The sequence below is a fragment of the Tachysurus vachellii genome, chromosome 6 (genome assembly GCF_030014155.1).
Source record: "Tachysurus vachellii isolate PV-2020 chromosome 6, HZAU_Pvac_v1, whole genome shotgun sequence".
Lineage (NCBI taxonomy): Eukaryota > Metazoa > Chordata > Actinopteri > Siluriformes > Bagridae > Tachysurus > Tachysurus vachellii.
The window spans coordinates 30057355-30074153 of NC_083465.1; the positions used below are offsets into that span (position 1 = coordinate 30057355).

Here is a 16799-nt window from a genome sequence, read left to right on the forward strand (position 1 = left end):
CTTACCACAGCTATGCAGATGACACCCAGCTATAGTTAGCCCTGTCCCCTAATGACTACAGCCCCATTGACTTTCTATGTAAGTGCATTGATGAAATTAACAGTTGGATGCGTCAAAACTTCCTCCAGTTAAACAAAGACAACACTGAAGTCATTGTATTCGGAAATAAAGATGAAACTCTCAAGGTTAACACACACCTTGACTCTAGGGGTCTAAAGACAAAAAACAAAGTCAGAAACTTGGTGTAATTTTAGAGTCTGACCTTAATTTCAGTGGCCAATGTGAAAGCGATAAGCAAATCAGCTTACTACCATCTCAGAAATATAGCCAGAATTAGATGTTTTGCCTCAAGACAGGACTTAGAGAAACTTGTTCATGCTTTCATCACCAGCAGGGTGGATTATTGCAATGGACTCCTTACTGGGATCCCCAAAAAGACCATTAGAGAGCTGCAGCTCATACAGAACGCTGCTGCCAGAATTCTGACCAGAACCAAAAAATCTGAGCACATCACTCCAGTCCTCAGGTCCTTACAGTGGCTTCCAGTTACGTTTAGAATAGATTTTAAAGTATTGTTACTCGTTTATAAATCACTTCATGGCTTAGGACCGAAATACATTACAGATATGCTAACTGAATATAAACCAATCAGACTACTCAGATCATTAGGATCAGGTCAGTTAGAGATACCAAGGGTTCACTCAAAACAAGGTGCGTCAGCATTTAGTTATTATGCCACCTATAGCTGGAATCAGCTTCCAGAAGAGATCAGATGTGCTTCAACAGTAGACACTTTTAAATCAAGATTAAAAACACATCTGTTTAACTCTGCATTTACTAAATGATCACTGTGCTGCTTCACACTGACTGCACTTTTTATCCTAATCACTTTTACTCCTGTTTTATTCTTTTTAATATATTTTATACTGTTTTTATCAAAATCACATTTATTTATTTTTTAATTGTTCTTTGTTTTTATTATGATTTTATCATGTGTCTCTTATTTTTACATATATTTTTTTCTCTCTTATAAACTGTTTTCTAATTTCTATCTAAAGCAGTTTGAATGACCTCTGTGTACTGTATGAAATGTGCTATACAAATAAACTTGCCTTGCCTTGCCTTGCCTAAAAGGTTCCCAGAGGAAGACATGAAGTAGGCATATGATGTGGTAATGAAGACTATTATTAGCTCATGAAAATATTTTTACATTAATCATTTGCTGAAATTTCCATTCTGATAGCAGATGATCCTAATTAACTCCAAAATATGAATAGATGATCCTCACCAAAGGTCAAAATAAATATTATATATTTATTAATTAAACACATCCACAAAAATGATTAGCACTCCTACACTGTAAAAAAATCCAACTCGCAAAAAGTTTAAATAACTATTTTTTATCGGTTAACTGGACAAAAAAAACTAAAAAAAAATTGACTTAACAAGTGGGAATAAGTTGGTTCAAAAATTGTTTTACCAACTTAATTTTAACTGTTGATTGGATATACACATGCAAGTTTACAAGCACACATGTTGGTTTGGTGGTTGGCGCATGCGCGCTGTACAGTATATGTGGACGGTGGAGCTCATGTGGAATGATAGCGCCATTTTGATCGTCAGTCAAACGTACAGCACAAGATCATGAAAAACTTCAGTGCTTAAAGTAAGCATCTTTTTTCTGTGTTTTGAAATTGAAGTTAAGTAATGTAATGTCACTGGGCAAGCTTATTTTAAAGCTCGCGCCAGCACAAGATCACCTCAAACGTTATCTTCTTAAACTTCATCATTTAAAGTAAGTATCTTTATGAATCCATTATAATGAGCAGATGTGGCGTGAAGCTCCAATGTCTTGTTCTTAATGGTTTTAATGTCTTTTGTCGTGGTGTTGCCATGTTCAGTGTAGACGGTGTTAGTTCACCCAAAAATGAAATTTCTGTCATTAATTACTTCCTCATGTCGTCCTAAACCTGTAAGACCTTCGTTTGTCCTCCAAACACAAATCAAGATGTTTTTTTAAATCCAAGGGAATCTGTCTGATCGTTCTGAATGACATTACATCTTTTCTGGTCCAGAAGGATATTAAAAGACAATGATAAAATGGTCAGCATGACTACAGTGATTCAACATTAATATTATAAAATGATGAGAATACTTTTTGTGCACAAAAACAAAACAAAATAAAGACTTTATTCAACAATATCTAGTGATGGGTGATTTCAGAATAACTGATTTATGAAGCTTTTGTTTTTCGAATTAGGGGCCTTCACTAGATATTGTTGAAAAAGTCTGTATTTTAGGGTTTTTTGGCACACAAAAATGATTCTCGTCACTTTATAATATAATATTATTGTTGAACTACTGTAGTCATGCTGACCGTTGTATCGATGTCTTTTAATATCGTTATTGACCTCAAAAGACGGAGTGTCATTGCTGCTTGTGTGGATCAGATGCCCTCAGATTTCATTTAAAATATCTTAGAGGGATAATTCACCCAAAAATGAAAATGTGATGTGATGTTTATCTGTTTACTCCATGAAAAAAATGTCAGAAAATCAGAAAAAAATCAGAAAAGTTGTAGGTGACGTTGTTTCTTATGTAGAACACAAATTAATAAACTTCACCATCATTTAAATCATCAAAAATCATCATTTGTGTTCTACTGAAAAAACAAAGTCACCTACATCTTTGATGCCCTGGGGGTGTGCAAATAAACATTACATTTTGAATTTTGGTTGAACTATCCTTTAAATTTGTGTTCTGAGGAAAAGAAGGTCTTATGGGTTTGGGACGACATGAGGGTGAGTAATTAATGACAGGAATTTTCATTTTTGGGTGAACTAACCTTTTAAAACTCTTCTTTTACAATGGGCACAATACAATATATAATTTTTGTTTACCGTGAAAATAAGTTTTACATACATATAACATACATTGGTCAGCAATAGCCACAAACACATATGCACCTTATTTAGTGGCACTTATCTTTGGTTTCAGGTTTCAGAGCTCAACATATCCATCCATCTTCTGCCGCTTATCCGGGGCCGGGTCGCAGGGGCAGCAGTCTAAGCAGGGATGCCCAGACTTCCCTCTCCCCAGACACTTCCTCCAGCTCTTCCAGGGGAATACCGAGGCGTTCCCAGGCCAGCCGAGAGACATAGTCCCTCCAGCGTGTCCTAGGCCTCCCCCGAGCCACCTCAGCTGACTCCTCTCGATGTGGAGGACCAGCAGCTCTACTCTGAGCTCCTCCTAAGTGACCAAGCTCCTCACCCTATCTCCAAGGGAGCACCCAGCCACCCTAGGGAGGAACTCATTTCGGCTGCCTGTATCCAGGATCTTGTCCTTTCGATCATGCCCCAAAGCTCATGACCATAGCTGAGTTGCAGCTCAGTTCTTTCTTCACCACAACAGACCGGTATATCGACCGCATCACTGCAGAGGATACACCGGTCCACCTGTCGATCTCCCGCTCTGTCCTTCCCTCACTTGTGAACAAGACCCCAAGATACTTAAACTCCTCCACTTTAGGCAGGAGCTCTCCACCAACCTGAAGGGGACAATCCACCCTTTTCCGGCTGAGAACCATGGCCTCGGACTTGGAGGTGCTGATTCTTATCCCTGCCGCTTCACACTCGGCTGCAAACCATCCCAGTGCATGCTGAAGGGCCTGGTTTGATGAAGCCAACAGGACAACATCATCAAGCAGAGACGAAATCCTGTGGTCCCCAAACCGGACTCCCTCCGTCTCCCGACTGCGCCTAGAAATCCTGTCCAAATAAATAATGAAAAGGATTGGTGACAAAAGGCAGCCCTGCCAGACTCAAACATGCACCGGGAACAAGTCTGACTTACTGCCGGCAAAGCAAACCAAACTCCTGCTCCGGTCATATAGCTTCTCAACTACCTCAGAGACCTCAGCTTGGGGGATCGATGAGTCCACAACTGATCCCGCGGCCTCTGCTTCCTCAGTGGAAGACATGTCGGTGGGGTTCAGGAGATCCTTGAAGTACTCCTTCCACTGTCTGAGGATGTCCCCAGTCGAAGTCAGCAGATTCCCACTTCCACTGTAAACAGTGTGTGCAGGGCACTGCTTCCCCCTCCTGAGGCGCTGGACGGTTTGCCAGAATTTCTTCAAAGCCGACCAATAGTCCTTCTCCATGGCCTCACCGAACTCCTCCCAGACCTGAGTTTTTGCCTCCCCAACCACCCAGGCTGAATCTCGCTTGGCCCCCCGGTATCTATCCGCTGCCTCCGGAGTCCCCCGAGCCAACCAGGCTTGATAGGACTCCTTCTTCAGTTTGACGGCATCCCTTATTTCTGGGGTCCACCATCGGGTTTGGGGATTGCCGCCACGACAGGCACCAGAGACCTTAGGGCCACAGCTCCGAGTGGCCGCGTCGACAATGGAGGTGGAGAACATGGTCCACTCAGACTCAATGTCTCCGACCTCCCTTGGGATCTGGTTGAAACTCTGCCGGAGGTGGGAGTTGAAGATCTCTCTGACCGGAGACTCTGCCAAACGTTCCCCGCAGACCCTCACAGTACGTTTACTTCCTCCCCCACCATCAGATCCAACTTACCACCAGGTGGTGATCAGTTGACAGCTCTGCCCCCTCTTTACCTGAGTGTCCAAGACATACGGCCGGAGGTCAGATGAAACCACCACAAAGTCGATCATCGACCTCTGACCTAGGGTGTCCTGGTGCCACCCTTATGCTTGAACATGGTGTTTGTTATGGACAAACTGTGACTAGCACAGAAATCCAATTACAGAACAACACTCGGGTTCAGGTCGGGGGGCCGTTCCTCCCAATCACGCCCCTCCAGGTGTCACTGTCACTGCCCATGTGAGCGTTGGAGTCCCCCAGTAGAACGACGGAGTCCCGGTCGGAGCTCTTTCCAGCACCCCTCCCAGAGATGCCAAGAAGGTCGGGTACTCTTCACTGTCGTTTTGCCTGTAAGTGCAAATAACAGTGAGAGACCTATCCCCGACCCGAAGGCGCAGAGAACTCCAACACATGGCGGCTCAGCTGGGGGGCTATGAGCAAGCCCACACCAGTCCACTGCCTCTCACCGCGGGCAACTCCAGAGTAGTAAAGAGTCCAGCCTCTCTCGAGGAGTTGGGTTCCCGAGCTCAAGCTGTGCCTGGAGGCAAGCCCAACTATCTCTAGTCAGTATCTCTCAACCTCCCGCACCAGCTCAGGCTCCTTCCCCCAGCGAGGTGACATTCCATGTCTCTAGAGCCAGATTCTGTGTCCGGGGATTGGGTCGCCGAGGCCCCTGCCTTCGACTACCACCCAATTCACAATGCAACCACCCAACTCACAATTCACAAGGCCCCTTACGGTTCCTCCTGCAGGTGGTGGGCCCACCGGAGATCGGCCCCACTTCTCTCCTTTGGGCTGAGCCCGGCCGGGCCCCGTGGGGACCTTAAAAAAGTATTAATGCAGTAGCGAACAGTACTTTTAACAGTTAGTGGTATAGCAATCTAAACCATATATACTGCACTTATTAAATTAAATTATTTTCTGAAGAAATGGCAATATTTTAAAGTGAATCTTAAATTAGAACTCTTGAAACACAATGCAAAATGTATTAAACAGTAAACCTTGCACCCAAATGAGCGACATGTTTAACACGCTGAGGTAAATGGAAAGGGTGCCTGCTAAACTTGCCTGTCTGTCACAGGCGGTTGTGCAACATATTTCCTATAAAATGCATATTTATTTTCATTAATGTAATTTAATATATAAGTGTATTTTTCTTATAAGTTTAAGCAATAGTCTATGATGTTTGCTGTTCATTAATCAACCACCACGGGCATGGGCATCGGAAGTAAATAAAAAGTGGGCATGTCCTGTCCCACACACATATAATAGTTCCAACACCCATGGATTTCAGGAAGCAGGAGTGTGGTCAAAGCTGTAGGTAAAACGCGGAATGGAGTTTAATTTATTAGGGCATTCCTAAAGCAGAATGGATTTGACTGGCAGCACTCTGAAAGGTAATAAAAAAAAAAGACATATGTGCTGAATAGAGACGGTAAAAGTGTGTAGGTCCAATATTATTGGTCTTAAAAAGTGGGTGTGTCCTGTCCCACCAACTTATAATGGTTCCGACGCCCATGACCACGGGTATCAGATTTGGATCGGTCACGCATCACCGATACCCGATCCACTCAAAATGCTTGGATCAGCGCCGATACTGATCCAAAATATCGGATCGGTACATCCTAATTACTAGGTGGTTGTCCTGCATCTTTAATAAATAGGCTACAGTTAGTCCAAAATGCAGCTGCCAGAGTTCTTACCAGGACAAGAAAATATGATCATATAACCCAATTTTATCATCTCTACACTGGCTACCTGTAAAGTTTAGAATTGATTACAAACTGGTGCTACGTAAGGCTCATAAGGCTCTTAATGGTTTAGCTCCCATGTATAAAAAAAAAGTGATGTGACATACGGCTAAGTACGGTGACCCATACTCAGAATTCATTTTCTGCATTTAACCCAACCAAAGTGCACACACACAGCAGTGAACACACACCGTGAACACACACTCAGAGCAGTGGGCAGCCATTTATGCTGCGGCGCCCGGGGAGCAGTTGGGGGGTTTGGTGCCTTGCTCAAGGGCACCTCAGTCGTGGCCGGCCCGAGACTCGAACCCACAACCTTAGGGTTAGGAGTCAAACTCTCTATTAAACTCTCTCTAAACCATTAGGTACCATGAAATTAGCCATCAACCTGTCCATACATACAATACATACAATATGACAAGGGGGGGACAGGACAGGAAGACAGGGAATTGAAAAGAAATACAGCATAACATGAGGGAAGGGAGGAGAAAAAAACAACGCCTAGACTATGGTCCGGTGGGGAGTACAGTGTGGGAACAGGAAAAACACCTCAGCAACATAAGCACATAAACAGTACGTCATAAACACATGACTTGCAACAGGGGAGGGGAGTGGGGGTGGAGGTAATCCAGCACAGGCAAGCAGCCATCAGGTCCTGCAGCCTTTATCCTTGGCGCTGGTCACAGACCCGCTTGTCAGACTGGCGGTACAAAGCGGCGAAGGCGTGGGATGGGGGGTGTGGGGTTGAGTGCATATTTTTATATATGTGCATGTGTGTGTATGTATAAGTGTGTAGGCCTGGAGAGTCGTTGCTCCTGGCATCATATCTTGGTGCCTCAGTCCACAATATTGTCATAGCGATACATAGCAAGTTGCCATGGAGACCGCCATGATCAGGTCCCAGACAGAGTCAACAATCAGCAGGTGTCTGTGGAAATGGGGGAAGGAACACAAGAGCGTCTCGCTGCAGTGCTCTTCCAGGGGAATTGTTGTTCCAGCAGCGGCCTTGGCCGAGGTCAGTGCTGTTTGAGGGGAGCCGAAAGCAGATAAGATTGGGATTGTTTGGTCTTGGGGCGAGTAGACGCATTCCAATTTACACGACTACTCTCTTAGTCCGTTCTGGTCTCCAAATCGATCCATTTTTCTTTCCAAAGCAGTGAGCTTCTCCGTGATGTTAACAGTATCCAAAGCAGTGAGCCTCACCATGATGTTATCCATATTGCGGTTAATAGTCCCATCCTCAGTGCTGACCGCTCACCCACTGCATCAATCATGACGGGCAGCCTTGGGAGGTTTTGGACAACTGTCACCGTTCCCGATTTTCTTGATAAACCAGGGCAATGCCTAATCCAATCAGCAGAACTCCTGTTATCATGGTTCCAAATAGGTAGATATCTTCAATGTTCTCCACGGGAAGAGCCGCCAGACACACGACCCGCCACCTCTCCCACGCGTCCATTGTATAGCCAGCTGCGAACGTTCCGGCAGGGCAGTCAGGTTCCCCCGAACCCAAGCTTCTCGTCGAGAAGATGGTGTCAATTGCGTTGAGAGACCAGTTTATCAAATCCATGATGTTTTTTAGTTTGGAGAGCCATGCGGAGAGAGTCTCTCAAAGTATAAAACAATAGACGAGACGAGAGGAGCAAAGCAGGGAAAGTAAAGGGGAGGGAGAGGGAGAGAAAATGCGACCGCCTTCGTTGAGAGCCAAAAGAGAACTAGTCTTCTAACATGTTACAATCCTTCATGCTCTCTGAGATCACAAAACTCAGGACTTCTGGTAGTTTTAAGAATATCAGTCTACCAAAGGCAGTAGAGCGTTTTCTTATTTAGCTCCCAAACTTTGGAATAGTCTTCCTGATAGTGTTTGGGGCTCAGACACACTTTCCCAGTTTAAATGTAAAAACATCTCTTTAGTCAGGCGTACACATAATACATCCCATAATATTGTGCACTATTATATCAGACTTGCAAATATTATGAACAGCAGATATGTTAATCCCTCTCCACTGCTTCTCTCTTTCTACCCATCCCAAGGCATCCAGAAACTGTACCAGCTCTGATCGTCTTCCGTGTGATGAAGATTTTGGACCTCCAATGAGATGAGGCCAACTCAGCAAATCCTGAGGCATCTAGAGATCTATCAGCTACAGTTAGACTCTGCTATACTAAAAAGATGTGAACTCCATGTGATCTTTTGCATCTATACAACATCTGTTTGACTGTATTTTTATAATCACACCCTCCAGTGTTACCCATATGAGGATGAGGTTCCCCTTTGAGTCTGGTTCCTCTCAAGGTTTCTTCCTTTACCATCTAAGGGAGTTTTTCCTTGCCACTGCTGCCTGAGTCACCTCAGACTTGCTCATTGGGGATAAATACAAACACATTGTGAACTAAATCCATCTAATATTAATCTTGACTTTTGCATTCTATTAATCTTTATATAATACTTTATATTAACCTTTTGTTCTATGTTTATGTAAAGTAAGGTAAGGTAAAGTAAGGTAAGGTAAACTTTTATTGTCCCCAGTAGGGAAATTTGTCTTGGGCCATCACCCATGCTGCAATCATACAGTACACACATTAGACAGATACAATTCACAAAATATTGAATACATAAAATAACAACTATGTCCTTCCTCTATTTATATAGATGCTGGGATAAAGAGTTTTTACATCTATTTAATCTGCAGCGAGGAACTCTGAACCTCCTGCCAGAAGGCAGCAACTCATACTCCGTATTCAAAACATGAGAAAAATCCCAGACAATCCTCTCAGCGTGTCTTACAGTGTCCTATGTGTTCGTACATAGTTTACAATGGTGTCAATTCTTTCACTCCTATAATTTTCCAAGCAGTATGTATCATTCGTATCAGCTTTGATCTCGATTGCACAGATAGATTCCCAAACCATACTGTGATACAGTATCTGATTAAACTCTCAATTACTGCTTGGTAAAAGATGACCATAAATTTTTGATCAACCCCATGAACTCTCAGACAACGTAAAAAATGCAATCTTTGTTGTATCTTACTACAAAGATTATCCACATGTATATGCCATGTTAGTGAGTCATCAAAAAAGACACCAAGGTATTTGTATGATTCTGTAAAGCTGCTTTAAGACAATGTCAATTGTAAAATGCGCTATACAAATAAACTTGAATTGAATTGAATCTTTACTTTGTCAGTTTCACACAGTGGAATCTGATAGTATCCACTTCTGAGATCTAATACACTGAACCACTGACTTCCATTCAGACAGGTTAGAGCATCTTCAATTCTGGGGACTGTGTATTGATCTGGGATGGTGCGACGATTCAGGGTTCTGCAGTCCACGCTCATCCTTATCTGTCCGTTCTTTTTCCTCACTACAACAATTGGTGAGGCGAAGGGACTGCGGGATTCAGAGATGATACCAGCTTCGTGGTCTTGATCTTTCATGAAAAAGTCTATCATCGGTAACCCTAATGTTGTTTTGGGTGCTTTTCGAACAACCTACATCAAACTCACTACAGGAGAAAACATCTTTCCTTTTTAGCATCTCTTTAGCCATCTTTCTTTTCCACTCCTCAGGTACCAGGGAATCACCAAATTCAAAGGAGTCCAAAGTCAATCCTGTTTCAGCACTACTTCCTTTAGCCGAAGAAACAGAGTGCACAACATCAACCGGAAACACATTGGCAATGTGCATACCTCGTTTCAAAATGACAGGGCAAGTGGAGACATTTCTGACTGTGACTTCTTACTGCCCTTACCAGAAGCTCTTCTGAAAAACAGAACTCTTCAGGCGGATCCACCAAGAATGTTTTAGCATCCAGTTCTCCTGGGTACCTTAAGGTACCTGGGTACCTAATTCGCCTACTTTCCCCTGGACAGATTTTCACAGGCTTAAACCCCGGAAACCACACAGTACCCAATTGACTGTTGTCAACTTTACCATCAGCACCGGCAATGACCCATGTAATGTATTGTTCATGCGAATCTATTTCATGCATTATGGTAGTTTCTCCGTGTGTGGAGAGAGCACTGATTGGAGCAGAGAACAGTGTAATGGAGAGGGAGATCTGAAGCACTCGTCAGTAAAGACTTTGCAGTGAAATGGTTGTCCGTGTCGTTCCTCTTAACAGTAAACATAATAACCCGTTCATATGTATCTTTAATTTCAGGATGCACTGTCAAGGTATGAAGAAAATCATTCCCCATTTTCTCTTTACATGCCTCAATGAGTCTTTTCACCACAGAGGTGTTTGTTCCCACCAAAATATTAACTTCACCTCTCACAGCGGGATCAGGACAAACCAACACGAGTGCTCAACACAGAGGTCTCACTCTTGACAGAGGACGCAGCAGACAAAGCAACGTTGGCCTGAACTGAGTTTCTTATGCATCATATTCTCTTCTTCTCTGACCTCTTTCAAAAGGTCAATGAAAGAAAGTGGGTCACATAGCTTGTGTGTCATCCTGAACCATAAAGCTACCATGTCATTTGGAAGTGCCCCTCTGATTATTTGCTGCATACGAAGCTGATTCATTTCAGAGAGATTAATGCCTCTTTTGCATAACACACTGTGCAGCAATTTATCCAACCTCAATATGTATGTTGAGAGTTTTTCACCCTTGTTCTGAAAAGTACTTCATCATCAGATCTGCAGCACTTTCCGTGGTAGCAAAGGCTGTCTCCAATGCACTGAGATAATCACCGGAGGAAGCTGTTGGATTTGCAATCTTTTCAAACCTCACTATATCGGCTGCAGGACCCCTAAGATACTCAACTCTTTGTTTCTTAATGTTGTCAGAACACTACTACTCTTCAAGAATGAGAGTGGTCTGTTCAGCCCATGCTTCATACTCATCCTCACCACTGGTAGCAGAAAGCAGAATCGGAATCAGGGACAGGCAAAATGTCGGGGCAGGCGGCAAACAATCAGAAAGTCAGGATGAGGAGGCAGAAGTAATAACAGAACGACAGAACACAGGAAGCGCTCAGAATGACTGCACAATGACAAGTCGAGACCTCGCACAGGTATAAAGTTCAAGCGTGGTTCATATTGAATGGGAGATGAGGAACAGGTGCCGGGGTAATCAGGAGGAAGGGTGGCTGATGGGAAGTGTTGTCCGGAAGCGCGCTAGTACTCCGGAGACGCGACTCTATGGCGACGCTCGCGCGGTGGTTCGTCGCTCATGACAGAATCAAATGCACCAAAAAAGTATGTACACCCCTGACCATCATGCCCATGTGTGTTTCCTCCCCAAACTGTTACCACAAAGTTTACAATGTTAAAAGTACACTAATGTATAGAATGTGTTACAACACATTGTGTTGTGTGTTCTGTCCTGTGTCTGTGTGTGTGTGTGTGTGTGTGTGTGTGTGTGTGTGTGTGTGTGTGAGACGTATATTTAAAACACCAAATAAAATAAAGTCAATCCACTGAGGATGATTAAATATTTATTTAAAATGTGGTTACAGTTATATAGTAATAATTAATAATCAGTAATTTTAAGGTAAATACAGATTCATTTGAAATAGTTAATACAGTGATCTTAATTTTCCCTCCACCAAAATAATCAGAAGTTAAATCAAGAGTTTGATTAAATATAAAGTTCATTAAAGATTTCAGTTATATAGAAGTATTTAAGCCATTTTCACCCATGATTACATTGAAGTCTACTGAACATCACTAGGATTTTCCCCCTCAGTATTTTGGGAACGATCTCTGTCCTGGTCTTATTCACTCAGCAAAGGGATCGATGGAGTTCAGCAGGGCAGAGAGATCCTTCTTTAAGTCAAACTGCCTACAAACACAAAACAAAACAAATTTTGTCTATTTTTCTTGTAATCTAGACTTCAGCTTGACACAGCGGCTGAAACGTCACCACATTTACATTACATTTACATTTACATCCATTTCCAGAGCGACGGATAAGGCTAGCGTCTTGGGTTCCTTGTTTTGACTATTTAATGAGTGTTGTTCTGATATCGTCTGTTTATAGAGAACGACTGATGACTCTTTTGGATTTATCTACACAACACACACTACCAGATATGTACACACATGAACATATATTGCTTATACACACTCAGATTAACACATCTGCACTTTACTCCTAACACTCATACTCTATCTACATTATTGTACTATATAAATAACATTTCATTTGAAATTTTTCTTTTTCCTCCATGGCAAAAATGGGCTTTCACACTAGCTACAGGATAAAAGACACTGTCTGACAAAAGAGGAGAGTTTTTAATTAAGTGATCTTTAGTGGTTTATTTGAAAATTCCTGTCATTGAAATTTTATACACAAATGTTAATCAATGCTGTTCTGTAGCAAGGAAAATATGACTTGCAGAAACACATGCAATTAGGATTGCTCAAAATCACACACACACACGTTTGTGGAGACTCACCTTTGCCCAATACCTGCTCCCTTCAGCAGTCGGTCAGAAGCTATTGTTTCTACTCTTTCAGCATATTTATTGGATAAATAAACCACCTCTTTTATACCTGTAGTGGAAATAATGATTGATTTTAAACAGACACACAAACACACACACACACAAGTATCAGCTCTAACACATGACATACTGTAATACAGTTACAAGTAATTTAACCGACCATCTTCTATACTCTTGTTCCAAACACTTCCTTTTCCTTTCATACACATTTGTGTGTGTGTGCAGTGGTGTGTGTGTGGGTTGTGTATGTGTGTGTGGTGTGTGGGTGTGTGTGTGTGTATGTGTGTGAGGTGTGTGTGTGTGTTTGTGTGGGTGTGTGTGTGGTGTGTGTGTCTGTGTGTATGGTGTTTGTGTGTGGTGTGTGTGTGTGTGTGTATGTGGTGTGGGTGTGTGTGTCTTTGTGGATTTGTGTGGTGTGTGTGTGGTGTGTGCGTGTGGTGTGTGTTTGTGTGTGTGGGTGGGTGTGTGGGGGTGTGTGTGGGGTGTGTGTGTTTGTGTGTGTGGTGTGGTGTGTGTGGTGTGTGTGTGTGTGTGGCATGTGTTTGTGTGTGTGGTGTGTGTGTATATGTGTGTGTGTGGGTGTATGTTTGTGGGATGTGTGTGTGTGGGTATATGTTTGTGGTGTGTGTGTGTTGTGTGTGGCGTGTGTGTGTGTGTGTGTGTGTGTGTGTTACCTGATTGGATGATGACCTTAGCACACTCGTTACAGGGAAACAGAGTGACATAAATGGTGCATCCTTTCACATCCACTGAGGTTTTGTTCATGATGGCATTCAGCTCCGCATGACACACTGGAACCAACAGGAAGATGATAAAAATAATAGATTTTTAGATTATAAAAATAAATAAATCAGCACTTTGTAAGATCTTGGACTGTTGAGATATTTGAATCTTGTAGGAAGCACAGATCTGTGAATAATTTGTGTTAAAGGTCTGGATGTAGACCTCCCTCTTACCCTGAGAGATGGTGGGACCAGTTGAGCAGTGCTGGTAGAACAGGACGGTGAATTCACAAACACTACAGAGAATAAAGTCAAACCTAACAGTTTAAAGCATTAAACTCACCATACACGTGTTTATTCTCCAGTCTGTTTGTAGCTTCACGCGCCCATGGAAACTTATCCTCACAGCCATCAGGCATTCTGTTGAAACCGACTCCAACAATTTTTTTCTCCTCATTTACGACGCACGCACCCACCTAGAGTTAACATTAAATTTAACAGGTCATAATTACATAAAAAACTTCAAATAGCAGCAAGGAATTTAACAACCATCAGCCTCTGAGCCTCAGACCATCTGTAAAGACCCTGTGAAGGTGTGAAATTCAGACATCTTCAGTAGGTTGGTGAAGAGATTCTAGATGAAAAACTCAATCTAAGAATTTCCTCTTAGAAAGTCCTTTTTCTTGTACATATTTGAGAAGAAGAAAAAACAGTTGTACCCTATCAATACTCTCAAGATGAATTTAGAGCGTGTTTGGTCAATCTTTGGCATGTGGGCACTTTGTCTGCTTTTAGGCAAATCTGATGATGAGTTTGACTCCTAACCCTAAGGTTGTGGGTTCGAGTCTCGGGCCGGCCACGACTGAGGTCTTGAGCAAGGCACCGAACCCTGAGGCCTTGAGCAAGGCAAAGAAACCCCCTATAAAACCCCACCCCACCCCACCCCCAACTGCTTCCCGGGCACCGCAGCATAAATGGCTGCCCACTGCTCCGGGTGTGTGTTCACGGTGTGTATGTTCACTGCTGTGTGTGTGCACTTTGGATGGGTTAAATGCAGAGAATGAATTCTGAGTATGGGTCACCGTACTTAGCCGTATGTCACGTCGCTAACTTTCAAGTGACACTGTATATGACTGACTACCACACAACTGACACACAACTGTCTTGGCAAATAGTGAAAATAGTGTTAACATGAAGGATTGTGGGTAATTTGTCGAGCCACAGTGTTTCCAAAATAAGGAAAAGCAAAATCGTTTTAATTCTGTGAACAGAGACTGAAAGTGTGGACACATTTTGTCCTTGTGGACCTCACAGGAAGACAGTAATAATTGAGTAACATTTCAAGTGCTGCATTTAAGGCAATATGTCTGATACCTTTGTGTTAGGATCAGGGCTCTTCTTGGAAAACATCAGAGCAACAGCCATGTAATACACCTCGTCATCATATTGTTTATGTGCCCTGTAGAAGGTTGGAGAAAAGAGAGATCGAGCTAGAGTAAAGGGAGATAAGGATTTTGTCCTTTTTTTCTGTTTGTTACTTTAATGATGAGGAAGTTAAGAGAGAGCAGCAGGAACAACAGCTACACAGACAAAACTCTGATAAAAGAAATAGGAACTGAGATGTGAGTTTGAATGCATTTAGACGAAGCAGAACTCTTTGGGAACAGTTGGGGGTTAAGGGCCTAACTCAAGGGCCCAGAGTTGGCAGCTTGGTGGACCTGGGATTCGAAAGCACAACCTTTTGGTCAGTAGTACAACCATTTAACCAACCTTCACATCCCATGGTAAAGCCATGATAGTGATGTGGCGTAAATAATAATAATAATAAGAAGAAGAAGAAGAAGAAGAAGAAGAAGAATAATAAGAAGAATAATTTGTGACAGTCGTCAATGTGCTTTTCCTGTTCCGTACACTTCCGTGCAATGTGTATATATATATATATATATATATATATATATATATATATATATATATATATATATATATATACACACACACACACACACACACACACACTCACACACTCAACGGGGAACCAGGTAGGAAGTTATTTAAGGAAGTGTGATTGCATTTCTCGGGGCCTCTCTCATGCACTCTCTAGCCTTTGTTGTCATGTGCAGGTTATTTCCGGTTATGTACGCTAGCGGATGACTTTGCGATTTGCCGTTTTGCGTGCAAACGGAGCGTGTGTGTGTGTGTGTGTGTGTGTGTGTGTGTGTGTGTGTGTGTGTGTGAGAGAGAGAGAGAGAGAGAGAGAGAGATAGAGCTTTTTCCAATCCGGTTATGTTGTATGTTTAGACGCTAATTCAGGGCATTATATGTAACGTTAGTACGTTTTGAGGAGGGTTTTTTGTGTAGGGAGGTTTTTCTTTTGGTATTTATTTTGGTCCCCGAGTTGCCGGATTATGTTGTAAATATTGTGTGTGATGTTCTGTTACGTTTCAGGCCCAGTAGTTCAGTAGTTCAGTAGTTCAATAAGTGACATGATAAGCAAATTTATCTTTTTCTTCTTTTGTTGAACTTTGGATGCAGATGATTTTTTTTTCTTTTTCTTATGCCTGTTTTTGCTCGTGTGCGGCTGCTCTATTGCATTTACATTCATTTTTTTTCCTGAGGAAGATTTATTGCATTGCATTTAATTATCTGGATTATTTAATTATTTATTTATTTATATTATAATTTTATATTAATATTTATATAATATTTATATTTTTAACATATTTTAAACTGTTTTTATTGAACTCACATTTATTTTCTTTAATTGTTCTTTGTTTTTATTATGATTTTATCGTATGTCTCTTATTTTTACATATATTTTTTTTCTCTCATAAACTGTTTTCTAATTTCTATGTAAAGCACTTTGAATGACCTCTGTGTATGTGTAAATGTGCTATACAAATAAACTTGCCTTGCCTTGCCTTGCCTATTTATTTGTCACTCATTTATTGTTGAGGTAACTAAAAGGTAAATGTATCTGGGATTAAAATTAATAGTTGTGATTTATTTATTTATTTTCCACTCTCTTTCCTTTTCTTTCTTTTGGAGTTGAATATGATGTACTGAATTGTAATATAATTGGAATTAAACTGGAATAGAAAACTTTGAAATTAACTTTCTTGTGGTTCCTTGTTCTACTTGATACATGTAATAGAATTGATGTCGTTCCTATGTGTAGTGTCTCTGACGATGAATTAAATGTAATAATTTTGGTGATTTTTACCCCTGGCGCCCGAACCCAACCTTTTAAGGCAAACTACCGT

At 41.9% G+C, this 16799-nt stretch overlaps 2 protein-coding genes across 2 annotated transcripts in view; both read right to left on the minus strand.

The window, feature by feature from the left end:
- The window catches only part of LOC132847760 (deoxycytidylate deaminase-like), a 32987-nt gene that overhangs the window by 13955 nt on the left and 2233 nt on the right, over positions 1–16799 (minus strand). The window lies entirely within an intron of this gene.
- LOC132846753 (deoxycytidylate deaminase-like) lies at positions 11824–14994 on the minus strand. The gene is made up of 5 exons (XM_060871470.1): positions 14914–14994; positions 13883–14015; positions 13492–13608; positions 12770–12866; positions 11824–12153 (listed from the first exon to the last, which is right to left on the minus strand). The coding sequence occupies exons 1-5, from the start codon at positions 14962–14964 to the stop codon at positions 12090–12092; spliced, it is 462 nt and encodes a 153-aa protein (XP_060727453.1). The 5' UTR covers positions 14965–14994; the 3' UTR covers positions 11824–12089.

Excerpts from the sequence above, each read along its gene's own strand:
- LOC132846753 (XM_060871470.1), bottom strand. The coding sequence starts at position 14,964 with ATGGCTGTTGCTCTGATGTTTTCCAAGAAGAGCCCTGATCCTAACACA. Across the intron at positions 14,016-14,913 it reads GCCCTGATCCTAACACAAAG|GTGGGTGCGTGCGTCGTAAA; the intron begins GTATCAGACATA and ends TGTTAACTCTAG. Across the intron at positions 13,609-13,882 it reads GGAGAATAAACACGTGTATG|TGTGTCATGCGGAGCTGAAT; the intron begins GTGAGTTTAATG and ends TGTTGGTTCCAG.